At 42.3% G+C, this 23,221-nt stretch overlaps 1 protein-coding gene across 16 annotated transcripts in view; it reads left to right on the top strand.

The window, feature by feature from the left end:
• Positions 1 to 23,221, top strand: part of Rbp6 (RNA-binding protein 6) — a 1,060,856-nt gene that overhangs the window by 252,486 nt on the left and 785,149 nt on the right. For all 16 annotated transcript variants that reach the window (XM_083128271.1, XM_083128266.1, XM_083128274.1 and 13 more), the window contains exon 3: positions 1,262 to 1,343. In XM_083128271.1, the coding sequence (XP_082984397.1) occupies positions 1,262 to 1,343 (82 nt within the window). The remainder of the gene's footprint in view (positions 1 to 1,261; positions 1,344 to 23,221) is intronic.

A 23,221-nucleotide genomic window follows, 5' to 3' on the forward strand; every position in this document is an offset into this window, starting at 1 on the left:
GGTTAGCACCAGTGGCGGCAATTAGGGGGGCGGCAGTTGCCCCCCCCCACTTTTCGCCACTTTTGCCCCCGCACTATGCTAAATCATATATACAAAGGGAAATATACGGTCATTGCCCCCCCCCCAAGTTTTGCCACCTTGCCCCCCGATTTTGGAACTCAATCGCCGCCACTGGTTACCACCCTAAAATGCTAAGTTACTGAAAGAAGGACTGATGAACACTATGTGCTTTCATTTACATCTCCGCGCTCTGGTGATGCAGAAACACGCGACGTAAAAAAGGAAGAAAAAGCGAGAAAGAAACGCATCTAGCTTCTCCTCCTCTAAGAATTCCGGAGAAGGTGCAGAAGGTCTTTTCTTCCTCTTCCTCCGGACAAAACGCCCACCTCTTCGTATTCTTGTCGCCGGCGAGGAGAATGCCTGTGATGTAATGCTCCCCCTTCTGGCGGCGGGGCGAAATTTATTGGCGGCTTATGCGAGGCAGAAACAGGGGGGCATAAATCTTAGAATTGCAGGGCGTGGAATAAATGCGCTCCCGGTCCGGACAACAGACGAGGCGAAGGTTTCCACAGAAAACATAGAAAGGGGCAAGATGCTGATGAACGGAATGGTTAAACAGGTTAAATAAAAAGGGGGGTGCAGGGGTCGAGACAGGAGCGAGACAGATGCCTGTAAAATCGGGACGAGACCGAGACAGAGATTGTAATAACCCGTGGCACAACGGCCCGTGAGGGCCAGGGCCTGCCTTACCTACGGACCTCACTCCTCCATGCCGAGTTGGGAGATCAGCCGACCAGTTGCGGCTTGAAATGTACTCAGCACGCACAGGGTTTCAGCCTGACACACTTCAGATTGGGCCACCACTGCCCTAATTATGTTTAAACATTTTTTTTTAAGATTCCAAGAAGAACTCTGTTTTATTTGGAAGTAAATTTATAAATTCTTCGATAAATTTCTGTGATCTAAGTACTACTCTAATTCTCTCTCTCTCTCTCTCTCTCTCCTTTCTCCCACTCTCTCTTCTGTCTCTCTCTCCGAAAGACAGAGAGAGAGAGGGAGAGAGAAGAGAGAAGAAAGAGACCATACTTGAGTGCATATTCAGTGTGTAATGTATCTACAGCTATACGCCCTTATTTTGAATCAGTTGATTCGTTTATTTTTTTTTATGTGTAGACACATGAAAACATGAAAAAACATTCACATGTCAATACGTATGTAATGCACACAGATACTAATACTTGTCTTTCTTATTTCCTTGCAGAAAGCCTTCGAGAATATTTCAGTAAATACGGCGAAATCACGGAAGTTATGGTGATGAAGGATCCCACAACGAGACGGTCTAGGTGAGTCTGATTGTTTTTTGTTTCTTGCTACCTGTTTTTTTTTTTACTCCTGTGTGCGCTGCGAAGCTTATCCACGAGAAAAAGATCCGCAGCGTTTCATTTGCCATTGTCCCCCGCCTCCCCCTAACCCCCTCGGTCGTCTTCTGTTTCGCACGAGCCACCTGCTTGCTCTATGCAAATGAAGAACTTGTTTGTGCCCCACGGACGAGGAATTAGCACATGTGAAAGGATTCTGCGGTTGCTGTGCACGGGGGAGGGGAAAGGGGGAGGGGTGCAGGTGAGGCCTCACTTCGAGGAGCGACATATGTGCTGCGCCGATTGGGACCATGGAAACGGATGCGAGCATCCAAGCTGTTTGTGCTCAAAGCTCTTTTGACTTCTTGTTCCTGTGTTTAATGAGGCGCTGCATTGTTATTTGTTATGTACTACATTTGTTGTCGGAACTCAAAAAGTATTGTATCTATGGTTCGTGTAAGAGCTTCTTTACGATTTCAGCACCTTGTGTCTTCAATACCTTATTTCCGATCTTTCATTTCTTCTTCTGTATCTTTCTGTTGTGCTTTGCTCTTCCTTTCTCTCTGCCTGGTTTTCATTCTCAATTCTTCTGACTACTTACCTTCTGTTCCCTGCCATGTTTTCATTCTAAATTCTTCTTGGTTGGTTGGTTGATTTAGTGTTTTAAGTCCACTTTATGCACAGTAAGGCTAATCGGGACTGGACCTACGGTTTAAAGTGGAATCCGAACCACTATGTGCCTCCACCGGGTATCGAACCCGGGAGCCCTTGATTACAAGGCGACAACGCTACCACTGCGCCATCGGGGAGGCCTCTAAATTCTTCTTACTACTTACCTTCTGTTTTGAATTTTCATTCTCAATTCTTCTAACTACTTACCTTCTGTGTTCCCTGCCATGTTTTCATTCTCAATTCTTCTAACTACTTAACTTCTGTTCTGAATTTTCATTCTCAATTCTTCTAACTACCTACCTTCTGTTCTGACTTTTCATTCTCAATTCTTCTAACTACTTACCTTCTGTTCTGAATTTTCATTCTCAATTCTTCTTCTTACCTTCTGTTCCCTGCCACGTTTTTCATAGCTTACCTACCTTATTTCTCCTGTTTAATTTTTGCTTTTTCATTCCCATCCATTCTCCTATTATGATTGATTGATCTTTCGCCTGGTGAACTTCCTTTCATCCTTCTGTTCTAAATATTTTCAAGACTAACTTTTCGTCATCCAGTTGTTATGATTTCTTGGCCTTCCACATCCATCTCTTCCCACCCAACTTCCCTCCATAGATAAATTCTCATTTCTCCTTTTTCAAGTTTTCTCGGTTTCCTATTGGAGTGTTCTCTTCAACCTTCGCAGGAGCTCCACGATGGCGCAGTGGTACAGTCCCGATTAGCCTTACTGTGCATAAAGTGGACTTAATCAATCAAATCTTCGACCTTCGTCTTCTTCCTTTACCATCGGGTTGTTCTTTCAGTTTCTACTTATTTGTGACTCCGGACAAGCTATTCAGTTATCCATTGCTATTCATGAAAAACCATCATTGACATCCTTGCCTGATTCCAGATCTTTTTCACCTTACAACTGGTTTCGATTCGCAAATCCGATAGTGAATTCCGGCCAGCTTTCTGTTCCTGATATTCAGTAGTGGCAACAGATGCCTTGGTAAGATGCAATAATATAAGCAACTCACTTTCCGCTCCTGCCAGTTACCATAATGGTCATAACTCTCCGCTAATCATCGCCGCGCCACAGTATGTGACTAACCTGTCGTGTAAGCAACTGGAAGACTGGTTACGTTGTAGCTTTTAGTGGTGTGTTCAATATTTCGGCGATGTCTTCATCCGCGGGAACTGTAATTGTGTGATTGAAGACTTGTTGATGGTAAAATCGTTTACTGCAAGAAACTTTCGAGTGGTTTAAGTACATTTACTGTTTTCTTTTCCTTTTAAAATTTCATGATCAGAGTGTAAAGTTATATGTGAAACTGACTGAGAAATTGTGCATAATAGTATAAAACTTGTCATTCTATTTGTGACTGGAAGTCAGCTGAATGTTAAAAGTGTACATTAGGGTGGAACGAAAGAAAAATATATTGTTTTAACAGTAATTCTAATAGTGCGGAAAAGTTGCCTTTTGATGTAAAAACGACAAAAATAAAATTTAATGGTGATCGGAGCATGTCTTGAGCTGCCGCAAGTACGATAAAGTTTCATAAATTTGAATTTTTTTTTGCTCTATTTCAACCTTTTCTCTAGTTTCTTATTTGCGCTATAACAGCCCAAATCAAAAAGTTCGTACTTTTTATGCCTTTTCATTAATAGAACAAACGTTGTTGGGGGTTTTTAAATTGATGGTGACGATAAAAAAATATTAAAATATTAAATTTAAAACCCCCAAAAAACGTTTGTTCTATTAATGAAAAGGCATAAAAGTACGAACTTTTTGATTTTGTATTTTATAGCGCAAGTAAGAAACTAGAGAAAAGGTTGAAATAGAGAAAAAAAAATCAAATTTATGAGACTTTATCGTACTCAGGCATGCTCCGATTACCATCAAATTTTATTTTTGTCGTTTTTACATCATAAGGTAACTTTTCCGCACTATTAGATTTTTTGTCAAAAAAATATTTTTTTTCGTTCCACCCTACTGTACAGCCATCCGCAATACTCGGTTTCCTGCAAGGCGCTATGAGTGTTGCTTAACTCTACGGCGGTGAGCGAATTTCAACACCAAATCTTCAATACACAATTCTGTCATCAGCGTAGAGTTATTCAACACTCATAGCGCCATGCACGGAAGCGAGTATATCAGGATCTAGATGTCCTGTTTTATTGCTGGTGACTGTACCTCTAATGTAGGCAGTTGTGAAATTTATTTATACTGGTTACTGTAGTTGAAGTTCTGAGCAGGTATTGTCCAATGATGAGTTAGTACTAGCATTGCTTACATTTTCGACAACTTCAGGCCAAGCCAGAGGGAACTACTCACTACTTTTGTTTACGTGAACTTTGGTCTTACAGTGGATGAAGAATAGATTCTGAAGAACATTTTAGACGTTATTGAAACCATTGCAGCAGACTCAAAGTAAATGGAACTGGATGACCTCGGAAACACTCGAAAGTGCCGTCCCATTGTTGTAATACCCTCGGTATTCAATCTGCGCAATTATGATCGTACACTAAACAAGGGGCTTGGATTTTTTTTAAAAAAAAACTCATTTATTGTATTGTCTTCGAATTCATCACCCCCCCCCCTCCTTTCTCCATCCTGATTTTCAGCGCGGTTGATTGGTTCAGAATGGGCTTCTCTTCAGAACGTCGGAATGAAGGAATTGATCTGTTTTTCGTTGCTATTTTGTTATTTGATTTTTGTGGAGGGTGGGGAGCGGTGCTGTTCATTTCTGAACCAATCGTGTTTTCCAATGGGTTCAAGAGGGGGAGGAGGAGGGTAGTTATGGGGCGGTGGCCATTGATGCCGATGCCATAATGAATGCACCACATTACAAGAGAACTCTCTCGCTTCAGTTGAGGAATTAATGGAAATTGCGAAACAGTTGACTGACGCACCTGCGCCAATGGATTCTGCATGCACGGTGGTGCCATCTCTCCAGTGTCCTCGTAAACTCCCGATTATGTGGAGCGAAACTGCATTGGTTTGGCGTATTGCGATGGTAAGCTTCTGTTCGTCCTTGAGAATCGTTCGTGGTGAACTGGTTCGCTGCTGGGTATCGATTGGAAGTTAAGGTTGTGTTTGCGAATCGTTCCAAGGACCAGCTCGTCTTGTTCGGATGCAAGGGAATATCTAAAAAATAATTCTTAAAATTGTAATTAATAATAGGATTTGTTCTTTTACAACAAAGGGGCTACGAACAGATACATGGAAATTATGAACAAATAGAAATGTACGTCTTATTTAGTAGCCAACATTGAGGCATGTAACTAGACGAACAAAACACGAATCTAATTGGTCAGTTTACTGCACGTGTATGACGCACTTTACCTTTGCAGTTTCATTCATTCGTTCTTGCTTCGGGATAGCAACTTCCAAAAATTTGGTATTTCTATCAGTTGCTGCTTGGTGACTTGTGTGCTCAAAATTAACATAATTTATGGAAATCTTATTGCGTGTTTCAGTCCAAGAGTATAGATGTCACTAGAAGCGTCGAAGCCGTTTGCCTCTTAAAGAAAATTGAACCGGAGGAAATAAGTAGGCAGAAGAAGGATGAAATTCTCTGCACTAACAATCAAAATAGTATAATTGTGCTGAACAGCTGTGTTCAGTTGCGTTACGACACTGCGATTATGACAAAATTGTGGGAAATATTCAAACCTGAAGAGCACCTTGCAGCTGCCTCGGCAGATGGCGCGTGCGTCTGCTCTTCTGCCTTCTAACTTTTCCTATTCAATATGCCTCAACAAAAGACGGTCGATTTCCAGTTTCCGCCAGTCTAAGCCCTATTCAATACTCGTTGATTTTTAATGATTCCACAACAACGGCAGTTTCCTCTTGATTCGCTTTATGACGTCATAGGTTACTCACAATACCTGATCTACCCGCCTTGGATTGATTTCGGTCTATTATGTAATGTTGCGCTGCAGGACATTTTGTATCCGTCGCCATCCGCCTTTAAAATTACTTTTTATGCATATAATACTGTGATGTTCAAAGAATAAAGGTCTGTCGAGTTCCATCGTGTCATTATAACCTCGTTTTTGACGACAAACATTTCTGGTGACATACTCTCACTGCACCTCTTTGCCTACAACGTCTTCGCTTGAAACGAATCATGAACTATGAGAACTGATCTTTTGTGACGACCCGCTCAGAAATAATATTCCCAACCATCGTATACGAGGTTCTAATTCTTCTAGTGTTACAGCGGTCGGACATGAGCGATCCTGCTCGATCTGGCAACACTGCTCTGCACTTGTTTGTTCACAGACACAGCGGAGATTCGAGCTCTGCAGAAGCGAGAGAATCTCCTTGTTTACAGAGATGGACCCAGACTCTCAGGGTGGTGCAATGGCCAGGTGCTAAATTTCCTTTCTCCAGGTGCTAATTGTACGAACCGATGGTTGATGGCTCTGCCGTCAACGAGCGTGGCGCCACCTCATAAGGCTGACGTTGTTGTCTGCGAGTGCCCATTCCTTTTTTTTTTTTTCAATCACAGAATGTTAATTCCTTTCATGCTTTCGTTAATTAAGCCGTTAACAAGTCACAAGGCTTGCAAAGGGGAAGGGGTTTATTTAATATGAACGTGCATGGACAGTCAGTCACATGCAGAATATCCAAAATGGTAGTTTCTCCTTGGTGAAAGTTACGTATAAATATCGATCTTGCCGCCTTTCTAAGTTCTCTACTGAACGTCTATTTCTAGGAACGGTGCCGAGACAAGCCTCGGTCTCGTATAGACATTCGAGATTAAGCCGTTACGGAGATGAGAACGAGACTGCCCGAGACTTGGGTAAATTTTTCAACTAGCATATAAAAATGAAATTTACCTCACTAAGCTGCATCTTAAGACATGCTAAGTTGGAAATATATCTGATTCTTTATGGATAAGTCATATATTTTCTTCATACCAATTGCAAAGTCACTAGTGACCTGTGCTGCGTGGTTTCATAATATTCAGGATAAGATCCTGTTTTCGATGTCTGGTAGCGTCGAAATGAAGCACCAGACAGAAAAACGTTAACAAAAAAAATGTGTTTGCCTTAATGACCTCTATACAATACTATGGTTTGTGTGGTTAGTATTTAGATTAAATAGTAGAATGTGAAAGAAAGAGAAAAACCTAGTGCCTGTATTTTACACTTATTTTTATGGATCGAATATTAACTAACTCGGTTTATTTCTGTTATTCGCAATACAAATAACAACTTTTATGCTTTTTCGTAACTTGAAATAAACGATGTCAGTTTCCAGTGGTCGACGGGCCATTTCGACCCACCCTCCAAACGCTTATGCCCCTTAGTTGTAACGAGTGCACTCACGATCCCCGAAATGACGTGTCAATCATACCCCAGCACGGGGCCAAACGTCGTTATGGGTACGGGAGACCGGTCGTGACTCTCGGTCCAGGTTTTCAAGTTCGGTACTGAGACGGTCGTTTATTGTCTTACTATTGCGAGGCGGAGATTAATACCTTGAAATGTTACACTGTTTTGTTTACCTTTGATATGTAGATTCGAACAATCATAAAACACTAATAGCATAGTATCTGGTACCTGAAAAACGTCAAATAACAACACTGACGAACGGTAAAAAAGTGAATATATATTGTAACAACAAAAAAATATTGCAATCAACAACTGTTTACAAAACCTCCTCACTCTCACAACATTCACGCTATCTCTCTTTCACACACATGAGGTATTTTTACATGTGAAGTATGGATACAAATCATGGATCTCATTAACATATCATTCCTTTTAATTTTTAAACCTTTATGTGAATTTAGGGCATTTGTCTGCCAGCTCCTGTGCTCTTTTAAATTAACTTAAGTGCCAGCCCTCGGAAAGCGGTTAACTAAGACAATGGGTCGGCGTGGTTAAATCTTTCGTTCGAATGAACGTGTGCGTCGAGTCGTAAGGACGACATTATACAAGTTTCTCGGACGGGGGTCTTACACACGAGCCTCTCTCGTCCAATGAGAACAACTACTCAATTACATAGTGATGCAAAAACTTAATTGGCTCCAGCTGCCGGAATACACTAATCAATCGTCGGCGTGGGGCAAAAATTACCTTAAAAACCACTATGCAACAAATAATACTATTTCATGCGCACGACCTTGCAATAAAAATTACGCTTTCCACAATTAAAAGGGACTCATCAGTCAACTATTGACAAGTTAAATGGCGCGACGGGGCGGTCGGTTACACAAGAAATGGAGCACACTTTGACAATTTACACTAAATATTAAAGAAATGAAATGGAGCTTCTAACGCTGAATGCAGACAATTAAATTAGAACATCTGAACATGAAATAACCCTTTTTTTACAATAATACCAAAAATTATCAGACGCGGAAATTAGGTTTGGGTTTTTCTGAGTAACTTTGCGAATAAGTGAGGCTTCGGCGTTAACTGTACGGTGTTGATACTAACGACACACGTTTACATGTACATGAGACCCTCTGAAGTATACTGTACCAGACTCTGCTACATGGCGTGGTCATTCATCTCTCCTGGACGCGGGACTTGCACACGGTTCCTTTGTGGCGAAATTGTCCTCCGAGGTCGATCGCGACGAAGAATAATTGCGACGATCTGGTGTACTTGCACCTCCTTAGTACTTCGGGCGTTCCTCTTGCCACTAGCGTCGGATGTACGTGGTCACGCGCCGGTCAGGAATCTCTCCAGTGTCGGGCATCAATTCGGCGTCGTTCTGGAAGCGTCGTTCTGGAGTCGTCCTTCAATCTCTCCTTCTGGCTTCGATCAGCGTCGTTCTGGAGTCGTCCTTCAATCTCTCTCTCTGGTGGCGGGCTTCGATCGGCGTCGTTCTGAAAACGTCCTTCGGGCTTTGGGCAGTGTTTGGCTTTGGTGTCGTTTTTGGCGTTGGCTGACTGGCTTCGGCGTCGTTGCAGGCGTCAGGGGGAGCGACGGCCCCCTTCTCTATCTTTTTTTAGCCCTCCATCCTTATGTAGTCCACGCTTGGCAAAAACAAATCACCGCGTAATCTTCACCAAAATAAGGCGCACACTGGTAACGCTCTATCTGCGATTCACTCACGGTACGTAAGGAAACAAAGTCCACGGACACAAAACAATAATCACGCGAGAGTGTAGCGCGGAGATGCTCTCTCTGTGAAATCCGGGTAAAAACTGTGTCTGGGATGGTAGCACCGTATATTTATAAGAGAATCAAATTTGTCCGTTGAAACCCACGCTCAGGTAGCTTGGCTTCGCTTTTGGAGGAGACGCGAATGACCTGTGTCCATTGTCTTGAAACTCGGTCACCGAGGCGTCTTCGATCCTTGCAGGCTCGGGCTCCAGCTGGTGTACCTGGTCATCCGTGAACATGGGTTCGACCGCCCGCTGACTTGAAGCCCGGTCTTGACGAAAAAATTCCTTTCGTATCTCCGTGTCGGTGCAAATATGTCATGTCCTAAGCCGAAAAGACAGTTCCGCTGTCACTCAAGAAAAACCCTTTTCCCAACATCCGACGTCTGGCTCGGATACAAGTTTATCCACAAAATAAGATACCTTACACTTTTATATCTGAACATAACCTGAATCAATAAACAAAAATAATTTATCTCGAACTGCGTTTCACATGTCACTAGATACCGTGACGACGGGCCATTTCGACCCACCCTCCAAACGCTTATGCCCCTTAGTGCTCAGCATCCTATGTTAGTGTAACTTGGGACTTAATCCCCCCCTCCCAGTTGCAGTCATCTTACGCCAACCAATCGGATCGGTTAACCGGCTGAATAAATCCGACCAGTTGCAGTTAAGGTGAGGTGTGGCAATTTCGCACCAGGCTTGCATTTATTTAAATATCGCCGGAATGGGCACTGCTACAAAATAAAATCCACGCTGAATTTGAGAGTATGAATTTCTCCCCATGTTGCAAGTGGAAGTGGTTTTTAAAGTTGATTATTAAGCTAGATACCGTGTTTGAAAAATATTTACAGAATCCCATGTATTCCTTATGGAGAGACAACTTCACATTCAAGTTACGGCTAAACAAATGGGAGTTTCGACTATTTTTTAGCGCAAACATAATCTTCAATGAATCCTCTACACGATCATATGTTTTCCGCCATCGGAAGTTTGATATTCTCAAGAAAACGAATAAAATAATTCTCCCATAAGCGTAATGCATTTCTTCTTGCCTCCTACGGCCATCCTGGCAGTGTTGCCAAACCTGATGCGCATAAAAGAGCCAAATTTCACCTTAAATTGAGCTAGAGTTTCCTTTCAAGGAGCTAGATTTGCGAAGGCTGAATCAAGTGCCTCCCATGGTAATTTTAGTTGTCAAGGGGGATGGGTGGCGCTGCTAGATCTGACTGCATCACCCATCTCAATAATCCATCGATGGCTGTATGAATCGAAAATAAGGGATTACCGGATAACAATATTGCCATCTTCACCTCAGTCAAGGCGCTATATAAAAGTAGCTGTGGACGTAAGAGGAGTGGGACGACGCAACCAATATAATAATATCACGCCACGTACAAAATGTATACGCATGGCAAAAGTTGGTGGCCTATGTGGGCCGGGGCTAGTGATAGCATCATAGTGAGGCAGGGGCGGGTGCCACAGTTCACAGCCAAACGAGTGCACGAAAGAGCCAGATCTGATCCCAAAAGAGCTAAGTTGGCAACAGTGCTCCCAGCTGCCTCAGAGGGAAGAACCTAGGGGAAATTGTCCCTCTCTCGCTTAAGCCAGCCAGTCTGATCGGTTAACCGACTGGATAAAAGCCGAACAGTTGCAGTCAGTTTAGCCAACAAATCTTATCGTTTAACAGGGTGGATAAAACCACACCTAAACATTACTCTGATCGCGATACTTGTGGACGTGAAGCTGACGCGTCTTCCTGTTCTTACCTGAGAGAACGACAGGAAATCTTGTCACCTCTTCCCCTAAGAAGGGCGTCTCCTCTTTCCCTTCGAGGGCGAAATTAAGATCACAGGCGCCATTTGAAAGACGCGACCGTCTGCCCTCAGTCAAGCAGGAACATTCTCAAGTGTGTGCGAACGCACGGATCTCCGAGGAAGCATATTGAGACTTTGAAGCAGCCGTATGAATATTCATGTGTGATACATATGGAGGAGCAGGTGTTGACACGTTTTCAGGTGACTGGCGCGCCATCTTCTTCCACCGTTCCCTTCTCCAGGCAGCATCCGTAGAGATGGTTGCTAGATGTTCTCCAAGATGATGGTTTGGAAGTCAATGGGGCTAAAAGTATTAATGCACGATTTATGCTATTATGCATCTTGTAGGATACGTTGAGAGATGGCAGTGGGAATGAAGACACACGCCGTTGGAGACAGCAAATTAATTTGTTCAATTTAAATTTCATTTTAATATAAAATCTGTTTCGTCATAAACACTTACGTTTGGAAATTATTTACTCAAATAAATACAGGGTGTACACGATGAACCTCCGGGGTTTCGACGCAATGTTAAAAATCAGAAAATAGTGTTACGACAATCTAGTTGTTTGTATTTGATGCCATATACGCTCAAGTTTGTGGTTTTATTTTTTTTTAGTTCGCGCGCGTCATGCTTGGCAGCGCTGTCGTCGCTTTTGTGACAATGGCGTCTTCTCAAGAGGAAGAAAGCACACGCTTTCGGGCGTGATGACCACGTAGCCCATATATCATTCCTCTGAACTTCTTCCTCTGGGGGACGCAGTTTACTCAACGAAGGTGCCAAACGTGAATGCTTCGCGTGACCGAATTGTTGCTGCCATTTATACCATCCCTGACGACGTGCTGCAGCGCGGCTAGACATACTTCGTGTCACTAAAGGTCCTCACATAAAATTGCGGCAATTTCTTGTAAGAAACTTTTTGAGTTGATCTTTGCAATAAAATTACAAAAAAATGTGCAGCTATGTTCGTTTTAATTTCTCATCACTTCAAAACCCCGGAGGTTCATCGTGTACACCATGTACTTTGAAATTACTTATACAGGGTGTATCATAAGTAATAGCGCAAACCGACACAGTTGAAAGTACACGATAATAGAAGCAAAAAAGTCTCAGTAAACATGGGTCTGCAAACGAGCCGTTTTCGAGATAATTGCGAATGTGTGGTTACAAGCCGTCACTGATTGCATTTTGTAAACACCGAGTGCTTTACTCCTTGCGCGTTCCAAGGTTTGCTCTTTGTTTACAAAACAGGACATTTCCCGAGAGGTGGCGTTGCAATCGAACAGGATGGATAGAATCAGTACAGAGAATTGTACATTGTATGCTACGCCCTCCCTTGCCCGGGAAAACAAATGCTACCACTACCTAGATAGAGGCGGCAAAATCTCCCTCGGACAAGCGAAATAGCGTTACGGTCCAGGTTAAGTTCGTGTGTAGGAACCGGTGACCAACAGTGCATAGTAATAAGCCATATCGAATAAAAACAAAGACATATGTACTTTCAAATTACCACCTCTTTACCTGTAGCCGGGAAGCGGCTAGCTGCATACCTGAAAATCACGGGTAGCGACATGCATACGAAAATGATATAGCCCAAAATTAACATGAAAATAAAAAGTATATTCTATTCATAACCAACAAAAATGGAATCATTACAGGTCCCCACACTTGCACTCTCACATTCTCTCTCAGATTCAATCCTCATGGGGTCATCGACACAAGAAATTATACATGACATGTACAGGTTTTATGACGACAAGCCCTAATTATTGCATTCTCAATTAATTCTATCTTACTTTTTGTCTAATCAGGCCATTTGTGATTTTTTGCTCCAGTGCTACTTAAACCCTAGCCAGCCCTTACTTAAGTTCACCTTTTGTTTTTAGAAAAGAAACTAGTCGGCGCGGTGACAATACATTACTTGACCAGTATAAACAAAGGCGTCTCAACGGCAATTACATTCACGTGGGCGGACGCTTTCCTTTTACAAGACCTCACGTGGTTCCACACCTAACAAATAACCTCCGTTGAGCGACGCAAACATATACTCTCTAGCAGGCGGGACTTAAACACTTCGCCGCGACGAGCAATTCACATTACCAGGCAAATACTTTTACTAAATGATCACACATGCGGCCTGACATAGCTAGCATTGACACATAAAAATGAACAAACCTCAAGTAGATTATGCAATTAAGCGGGCGGCGCTTTACTCTAATAGTACGCACTTTAAACAAATACAAAGGAGCACAAACAACAATGAATTTATGATCATAAAAAAATATCACAAGGAATAAGAAAAATTGACCTGAGACGAATAGATTACAAATGACAAGCGCGACGGGAGTTTGATATAAAATTTCGAGTTTAGTGGGCGTTTTCAAAATGTTGACGAATTTCAAGGGCGTTCTCTAAATCAATCGGGCCGTCACGTGCTGACAATCACACAGATGAATACATTACCAACTCTCAGCTTCCGAGGTGCATCCTGGCGTCGTTATGGGCGATTGAAAAACACATATTATTCACACGGAAGGTTTCCTTGGTCGCGACGATGGAGATGCGAAACGTGTTCAAACACCTAGTTCCCCGGCTGCTCTTCCTCTCGGGATCGGTGGATCTCCGTGGTATGGCGCGGTTCGGACGTCGCATCTGAGCGGTCGTTGTAGGCGTCGTCGGCGTCGTCGGGGCGTCAACATCTCTCTCTAAATCTCTCTGTCGCGGCTGGTAGGCGTCGTCGGGGCGTCAACATCTCTCTCTACATCTCTCTGTCGCGGCTGGTAGGCGTCGTCGGCGTCGTCGGGGCGTCAACATCTCTCTCTACGTCTCTCTGTCGCGGCTGGTAGGCGTCGTCGGGGCGTCAACGTGGCGGATGGTAGGCGTCATCGGCGTATCAATAGGGCGGCGTTCGACGTTCTCTCTCTCTCCATGGCGGCGGATAGGCATCATCGGCGTAGTTTCTTCTGACATCTGGCGAATCGACGTAACGCCCTCATCTCCTTTCTTCCTCTAGCCCGCCATAGTTTCCGGTGTTCCTTGTTTCTCAAAAATTATAAATGGCGTAAGGTAATCACGGAAACACGGTTTCGCTTCAACTTCCCCCAGCGGTTGAGGTAGGCGCACTCGTGTAGACTTACTGCCTATCACACACACTGGTGTTCGCACAACACAACCAAGTCCCTTGTACACGAAAGGTAGCGCGAAGGTGCTCTCGTTCCAAGAATCGCGACAAAACTGTATATGGAGAGTTAGCACGGAGCTGCTCTCACTACAAGGATCGCGGTAAGACTGTGTATCGAAAAACCATGTCCTTCGTTTTATTTGGATTTTGAAAAAGGACGCTAGGCGCACGTTGGAGCGACGCTTCCGGAGAGGTTATTCCACCACGCTCTATTGTCTCCAAACTAGGACGGACCGTGTCCGAAGTTTACTTGTGGGGATTAAGCCTCCGCCTGGCTGTCGCCCATAGCTCAATTGCAATCGCTGTCCACAAACTGATCAATTAGAACCGATTTGATCTGGCGTCCGTAATTGTCGCTTGATCGTGACGAAACTCCACACATCCGTCCTTGCACATATGCCGCTGCGTTGGTATAAGTTTCACATGAATCTGACCGTTGGAAACCGAGATATTTAAATGTTTGTCATTACGGTCGAATTTCCTAAGCTTTACACGCAAAGCGTGACCCTTCAGGTGCTCACCCTTAACACAAGCGAATGTCTCGTTCCTCCCGTCGGCTTGGCAAAAATCAAATATGTAATCTTACAAATGAAAACACTCAACACTTTGAATCGACACGTCTTTTTACCGCTACATACATGAATAATAATGATAATAATAATAATGACGGTAAATCTGACTGTCACAACATGCCGAAATGAACAGGGTGTGTTCGAAAGAATTCTAAACTCAATGCGGAATCGCGTACAGTATTGCATCCAGATGCAAGGACGACACTTTGAACACCACCTTTAACAGGTACGAGTGTACAGTAATTGCAACATACTAACGTTTGGTAAAGTACGTAGAATGTTTAATAAAAGCAATGAGATCTCCAATGACTTTTCTTACTGTATTATTAGCATTTTACCAACTAGGACGACGTTTACAAACAATGAAGTCAGTGACGGCTTGTAACCACACATTCGCAATTATCTCGAAAACGGCTCGTTTGCAGACCCATGTTTACTGCGACTTTTTTGCTTCTATTATCGTGTACTTTCAACTGTGTCAGTTCGCGCTATTACTTATGATACACCCTGTATAATATGGTGATATGCATCGCACTCCAACCAAGTAGACCTTTAGTAGCCCAATATTCATTGATATTTTGCCGAAGAATGGATCTTGTTTAGTACGTCATTCTTTTCAAATAACATTTTGTAAGAAGTTTACAGTAATTGTGTGCCGATAAGTCGGTCACAAAAAAAAGAGACGTTTTTGCGTCCAGTTTTACTTTTTAAAAGAAATCGGGACAGAGACTCAGGATTTAGAGTGAGCACATGTTTCTTCGAAATGATTTTCTGAAAGGCCCCAAGTCCAGAACGACCACAATTGACGATTCGTTAGCGTGGAGAAGTTTAGTTAATTTATCACTAACGATGAACATGGGTAACACTTCCCGATCGCTACCTCCGGTCGCCTCGTACAGATGGCGTTGGTGTTCTCTTGTGAGAATCCTTTTCCTTTTCTCCCGACTTGCCTCTAATGAATGCTGCCTTGAGGAACGCTAACAAGAAGACACCGCTTACGGGTGCATACCGAGTTTGTTTATTCGGCGCATCTTTCCGTCCCGTTTGTGACGTCATGCTTTCCTCTTCTCCCTTTTCTTGTTTCTTTAAATTTTACCCCATGTCTGGCTCTGATGTCGAAACCCGTGTTGTCACGGGTGAACGGCAGCAGTCTGTCTACCTGTCTCCGAGAACCGTGGGGGAAGGGGAGAATTTGCGTCTTGCTACTACGGTGCGATTTTGTTCGTGGGAGAGATATCTTACTGACTCCAGCGTTCTGCTGCATCTACTTGTCCCAGAATTTCCTCAACACTCCCCTCCCCCTAAAATTTTTCACAATTTCTGATTGATTAATTGATTTAAACGCACGGTCATGAAAATAGGCGGTGCCACATGTGGGAAAAGGAAAACGAGAGCGGAACAAAAGTCGCTGTTTCCCGCGCTCTGTGTGGCAACGTCAACCGGCTGCGTTGCCTAGTTCGAGCGTCAGACCGACCTCTCTCTGGAGCACTTTGTGTCATTCCTGACCTGTCGAGAAAATACTGTCACGTTTGGTTAATTGCGAAGATGATTATGAGTTATGATGATGAAATTGATGAAAGCACACACGCAAAGAACGAATCCGGGACCCTTGGCGTCGTAACACAGACGTCGACGTCAGAGGTCGATTTTAGTTCTAAATTGTGGAAAGTTTCGATCGGCCCTCCAGTCCCTCGTTTTATTCCGGCCCTCTGGATTACTTCCTACTTTAATCCCTCAAATCTCTCCTTTCACCTCACCCTGGGTACCAAGCGAGCAGATTATATTTGCGCCGGAATTGCGAAAGGGGGGTTTCACATAACAATTTATATTTTTTAGTCCCTGATTCGTTTACACATGTACAGCAAGCCCGACCCTGTGGCCGAGTGGTTAGCACATCGCGCTGCGACGCCAAGGGTTCCGGGTTCGAATCCCGGTCGGGCTTGGTTGTTTGTGAATGTCCATTCATCAATTTCATCATTTCATCACTCATCCCCATCTTCGCAAATTAGCCAAGAGGCACAAAACGCGAAGTAAAATAACTAAATCAAATCAAATCAAATCAAAACATGTACAGCAAGTGAATAAACAACTGGTTTTAAATGGACAGTACCGTAGTTCTTGGAATAATAACATTTCTAGTAGGATAAATTGGTTTATTATACGTTGTTATATATATATACATATTTACATTCTGCTTCCATGTGTGCATTTACATAATCAACCAATTCCCTTAATTCAACTTATTTGCTCACCTATGGCTTACACCATCGGCACTTCCTTTACCGCAGAGTTAGCATAACTATCTCTGCGGGCCTACCCTCAGCTTAAATGATATTCCGTTCATTATAAATGCGTTTCCTTACGCCTTCACTCTTTCTTATGGGCATCAATTATTCAATACGGAAATATCCACATGTTCAAAGCTTTTTTCTAAAAGGGGACTTGGGACAGCAACAGGGGTTGGCTTACACCAAATGCTACATTCTTATATTAAGTCTAGCCACCAAAAGTGGACTAAACTTGAAGAGACGTTCCTCTTTGTCGATCAATGGGGAAACACTGTTTTTTTTTTTTTTTTTTGCTAAAGCCCACTGGCCTTTTTTATAGTCGGGGTAAACGTCCGTGGACGTGGACCCCGTAGCGTTGGAAAATTCCACTGTAACGGTCTTTTGAAAGACAGCTAGCTCCCCCAACCGGGGAGATAAAAAACAGGGGAATCTAATATCCAGTAAAGCACAATTCAATAAGCACATACACTTACATGCAATAATTACATAAAAGTACACTCATGTAAACATATTACTTAACCCTACAACTTGTAGCTTGCCAGCAATTAATTATTACAATATACAAAAACCAGTAATGGTCAATCCGACTATTACAAAATGTACTTCTTCAACCTTGTTAAACACTAACGTGAAACCCCACCCCGGTTGGAAAATTCTAGATAAGCGTTATTTGCGACAACTAGGAAGATCGGTGAATTTTCTAGATGTAAGTTCTACAAAAGTTAACAAGGTAATGAAGTGACAAAAACAAACACACTAATTAGTTACAATTAGAATTGGTGGATATGTGATTAATTTGTGTGGTTTTTCTAGCCGTCTCGTAAGACGAGCTGGTTGAGTGTTCGACTCACGATCTCTTCACCGAAGATTGCGGGTTCGAATCCCGGGATATATTGGGTATATTTCGTGAAGTCAGTGTGAAAATCTTCGTTCTCTCTCTGACGCGTACTCATCCATATGTACAGTCACCTGCAGTAAAAATAGGACACATAGATGCGTCGTGTGTGTTGCCTAACTCTACCGCTATTATTTTAGGGTCTAGTTGTCCCAATTTTATTGCCGGTGACTGTACATAAGAATTGCATGATCAGAAATGAAACTGAGGCATAATTGACGTAAGTTTCATCTGGACAATAACAAAAGATGATTGAATTTAACACCGAAAAGTAACGGTAAAAGTAACCACGTGCTCGGTACTTCCCAGAAGTACAACCAGCAAAATCTAGCTAACGCTTTTATTCCGGATTTTTCCTTGTGCAGGAACCTTCCCCTTCATTCCCTCCACGGTAAGCGCCAACACGATTTCAGGGACGTGCTTGACTTCCCATGGTTCTGAGCGTTCTCGTATTCTCAAACGGAAAAGGAGAGCTAATTGCACATCACGCCCCCCCCCCCCCCCCGCAAACCCCCTCACTTTTCTCTTCCAGATTCAAGGCAGTGTTATGCCATTGCCTTCTGCTTTTTTCCCTTATCCTTCCGTTCCTCCCGTCCCGGTACGGAGCAGAATTTTAACGGCGTTCAATGTTTGAATATCGTTTGAACGGCACCGTTTCTCTGATCTCCTTCCGAATGGAAATCCTTTTGCAGCATACGGTGGGTATCCCCTGCTTCCGAATGGAACTATTATCACGTACTCGTATGTATCTCTTTGTCGAAGCGTTATCTTGCACTTTTCCTCTCGTGCCGTCTCGGATTTGTGCTCGAATTTCTCTTGATCTCAGCTGAAAGGGATGGTGTAATAGTTGCACTGGCGTATGCAGATTTTTCCCCCGTCGGGCTGGAATTGTAAGGGTGGCTACTACATACCTGCGTTAGATGGGAAGAACGCAAAACACCATAAAATATTTCGCAATTGTCGTTACAAAAGTTTATCAATGACAAAAAAAATATTAAACGGGGGTCGTTTTAAGGGAGTTTCACCCAGTTTTTTTTAGTGCATTCGTTTAAAAAATTTGATTTTCTCAAAATTTCGGAGGAAACTTTAACCCTATCAAACGAACTGAAATTTGTAACTAGCATTCGTAGTTTCGTAAAACCTTGCGTAATTTTAAATTTCCCACTCGACATTGACAGCTACAGAGGGAAAAGAAGCCCCTGTGTCAACACGTAAATTAGTGTGTGTGTTCTGGACTGGACTGATTCGAAGCAGGTGAAATGTTCCACAGTTTTGAATATCATAGCGTGTTTTGAAAATGAGATGAATTGGTTACTTAACAAGAAGAAAACAAAATGAATAGTTAGGCGCCTGGGCAAAATCTCCCCCAGACCCTTTCGATTGTCACTCTCCCATACAGATATTATTTGCAAACAACAATAATAATAATAAGAAAAAACAGTGGAGGAAAGTTTATTTTGAGGATACATGAAGGTCTTCGTAGTAACAAATTCCTGTCGAGCGCGGGGCGTTTGACTTTTGATATTTTATTCCGAGCCACATTTGCATGTAGCTTTCATAATATTTCGCAAAATAACGCTTGGAGCTCGTTCGGAGAACCCAGGGGGAGTGATGCGCGAACAACAATGTTATAATTCAATAATTTGCATTGTTTTCGAATCTGGGAAATGCTCTTTTGGATGATTTGGCAGGTATTATATGTTAGCGAAATTGCAGTTCATTTCATACAAACGTTTTTCATCCATAATATGAGTATGTTGATCGGTATAATTTTAACAGTTCAGTCTCTTAAATATTTCCAATTATATATGTTTGCGTATTAATATATTTCAGTACCACGCGAACAGTTAATATTCAACAGAATGAAAAATGCCAAATCATTGAAAAAATGAGAAGTTCATGAATTCTGGCTGTTCGCCAATTATTGAAGAAAGCCTCTTCCCATTCTCTTCTCATAACAAATTGCTGCTTACATTTTGCTAAATGAAGTTGAAAGAAAACTCTGTTGACAATAGTATAAAGTTCCAAACATTCATACACTTATTTATGTATTCATCGTTATTCCCTTTCTTTTGTCATATTCAAAACTGACTTGTTCAGTGTAATTGTCAGTAAATTCAGATGCCACATCTGCATTTTTCGGCTGTAAGGAACTAGATTTCGTGTAACTGTGGCACCTGTAGTGAGAAACTTGTGCGCTCGTGCACCCCGAAGCAGGTGTCACTTATGCAGGGGCGTAGCGAGACTCGTGGGGGTCCCCTGGGCACAGTACTCGAGTGGGGCAGCCAGTTACTCCAAAGCATCGGTTACGTTAACCTTTAAGTAGGTAGGTGGCCAAATTGTACACAAGTGGGTAGTGGATTGCTCACGACACCCCACAGAAAAAAAAGACACAGTTATATTTCTAACAATTATAATTGTAATATATGTAATTTTACATTATTTGTACGGTTGTAAGATTGCGAATAATGAAAATAACTAAATTTGCAACTTTTTAAGGACAGTTTTATAATTTTGCTTTTTCCTTCTGTTTTATATGGACAATTCCTTTTTTTATTATAATACTTTTCCTTCTGCACTACTAACCACGTCCAATAACTCTAATAGCTTTTTGAAACGATCCTGTTCTTTCTTGTTTTCCATTTCGAGGAAAAGAAAAGCCACAAGCATAGGCGTAGCTACGGGGTGTGCCTAGGCACATCCTAATGGGCTGCTTTATCAAAGAGAATTAAATACAGATTTTTCAATAAGAGAGAAAATAAGCAGCAGTTTGAAAGAAGTTGAAAATGTCATTACTTGGTACAAACGTGTGCATTATCGCTGATGAAACGAGTGTCTATAGATTTTAAATTTTTTTATGTCATTGGAGAAAGAAGATATTTACTGCATTCTACTCTGTACTACGGCGCTTTACTTCTATACCTGTCACAAGCTGCACGTGTGAGAGAGAGCTTTCTCCAAGCTTACCCAAGTTAAAACTAAATTAAGAGCAACTCAGAAGCAGAATAGATTGGAAGCCCTGCTGTTGCTATTTGTGGAACAGGAAAAAGCTTAGTCTATTGATGTAAATGAAGCTATTGATGAGTTTAAGAACATTGTACCTTTTGACAGACGTCTCTTGTTATACATAGATGACGTGTATTTTGATGTATTTGTTTGTAACATTTATGAACATTTTGTGTGTGTGTAATTTCTATGCAATTTGATTTTTTTCTACTAGGTACATATATTCAGAAATTTTCAACAGTGTCATTTAGTGAATTTATATTCCTTTACAAACATCAGTGCAGTTAAAGAGCCAAGTGATTGTGTTCCAAAATATGCTATTAAAAAGGTACAAGACGTCATTTTTTTTCTTTGTGCACACCCAAATATAAAGTTCTAGCTACGCCTATGGCCACAAGTATTGCAACACTCGAGCAAAATAAAGTTTAAAACAATACGCAAGTAGGTAGGTGGGGTGCTGATAACACCCCAGAACGCGGAGTTAATTTTGTTATTGTGGACCAGCGCACAACAATCAGGCGACTAAAAGACCTATTCCTCAAGGAGTAAACAACATGAAGGTAAAGGAAAGATGAACAGTGTTGCCAACTTAACTATTTTTTTAACAATTTTTAGACCTGGGGTGTTGTGGCCACCCCACAATTAAAGTTAACTACTAAGGCGTTCCTGACTCATTGTCATCTTGGTGATGACTTTAGAAAGCGACATCTTTGCCTTTGCTACTGTGACAAGGACAGCAAGGTACAGTGGGATCCATGAGTATTACCGTGCAAATTGTCCATCACCATGTTCGTGCATTTTATTTGACCCAATAAAAGCTTCAAGAATTAAAAGAAAACTCAAAATAAGCTATCCACAACTTCTGCACCAGCATACAGAAAAGTCCATCGCTTAAAAACACACAGGATGTAAGAGAAAAATTAATGAAAATAGTCATGGACAATTTGCACGATAATACTCATGGATCCCACTGTACATGAGCTTCTTAATCCTTCTTTTTTGTTTTTTGGCTTGTCTCTTTAATACAAGCTTTTCACGATTATAATATGATCACAGTAGAATATAGCCAGGCTTTCGGGGCCCCGGCTGCCCCAGCCTGGCTACGTCCCTGCACTTACGTACGCAGGGGCGTCGATTGGGTTCAAAAACCTCCCTCGCCCCTCCTAATCGCCGCCACTGTATGTACGCATCAAATAAAATTGAAGAATTATTTGTTCTTACGGCTCGATCTTACTTGAACTCAACTTGGAAATGACATTTAGTTTGCGTGCATTGTTCGAAGTTCATTCCAGAAATATATATACAGAGCGATCATAAAGTATTTCCAGCATTTCGAAGGTTTATTACAAATAAACTATTACAGTTGCAACTTCATGGCTTGTGGCAAGAGAAAGAGAAATTCAAAAGTTTGTTTCACTTTCTTCTAGATAGAGACTGAGTTGGTATAAAAGGCGCTGCAATCGCTGCTACTGAAAATGGCGTCAGTTCACACAATGCCTCAATGTGTTTAGCATAGTTGTACCATGATAACAAAAGTGATGATGATAATAATAATAATAATAATAATAATAATGGATAAGAAGGTAAAGTGCTCCCCTGTGCATAACACCACGCCATGAAGGCGTATAGGGGATGTGGGGGTAACGCCCCACACTTTATTGATCCGGTCGTGAGTGGGGGTGATGTGATCAGCATCACGCCCCTGACCGCCTTTACCCACCAAGGTTTCCCCCAGGTACCCATGTTATTCGACGCTGGGTGGGCGCCGGGGCCGCTTCCAACGTTAGAAAAGTTCCCGGATTTGAACCGGCCGGGGATCGAACCCGGGACCTTGAGCATGGTAGTCAGACGCGTTACAAATGAATGAATGAATGAATTAATGTTTTGGGTGCGTCTATGTATGCGGGGAAATATCCCCTTGTCTAAAATTCTAACTTCAAAAATTAAAATAAGGGGTGTGAAAAGCTCCCTTTGGGAAAATTAAAAGTGCAAGGTTGTGAGAAGACCTGCACAAAACAAACAGCACATTAAAAACTCCGAATGTATTAAACGTTTCCTCACAGACGGTGGAAGAGACGAACTCTTTGGAAAAACCTAAAAACGTTGGATAAAACACAGGGAATAAGATATGTGGAACACTTAGATAATAATAATACTAATAATGTCGGCCGGTCTCCGTGGCGGAGTGGTTAGCACATCGCGCTACGACTCCAGGGGCCCCGGGTTCGAAACTCTGCTTGGGGATGGGTGTTTGTGATTGTCTATTCATCAGTTTCATCATATCATCACTCATCCCCATCTTCGCAATTAGCCTTAAGT

The sequence above is a fragment of the Lepisma saccharinum genome, chromosome 9 (genome assembly GCF_977018435.1).
Source record: "Lepisma saccharinum chromosome 9, izLepSacc3.1, whole genome shotgun sequence".
Lineage (NCBI taxonomy): Eukaryota > Metazoa > Arthropoda > Insecta > Zygentoma > Lepismatidae > Lepisma > Lepisma saccharinum.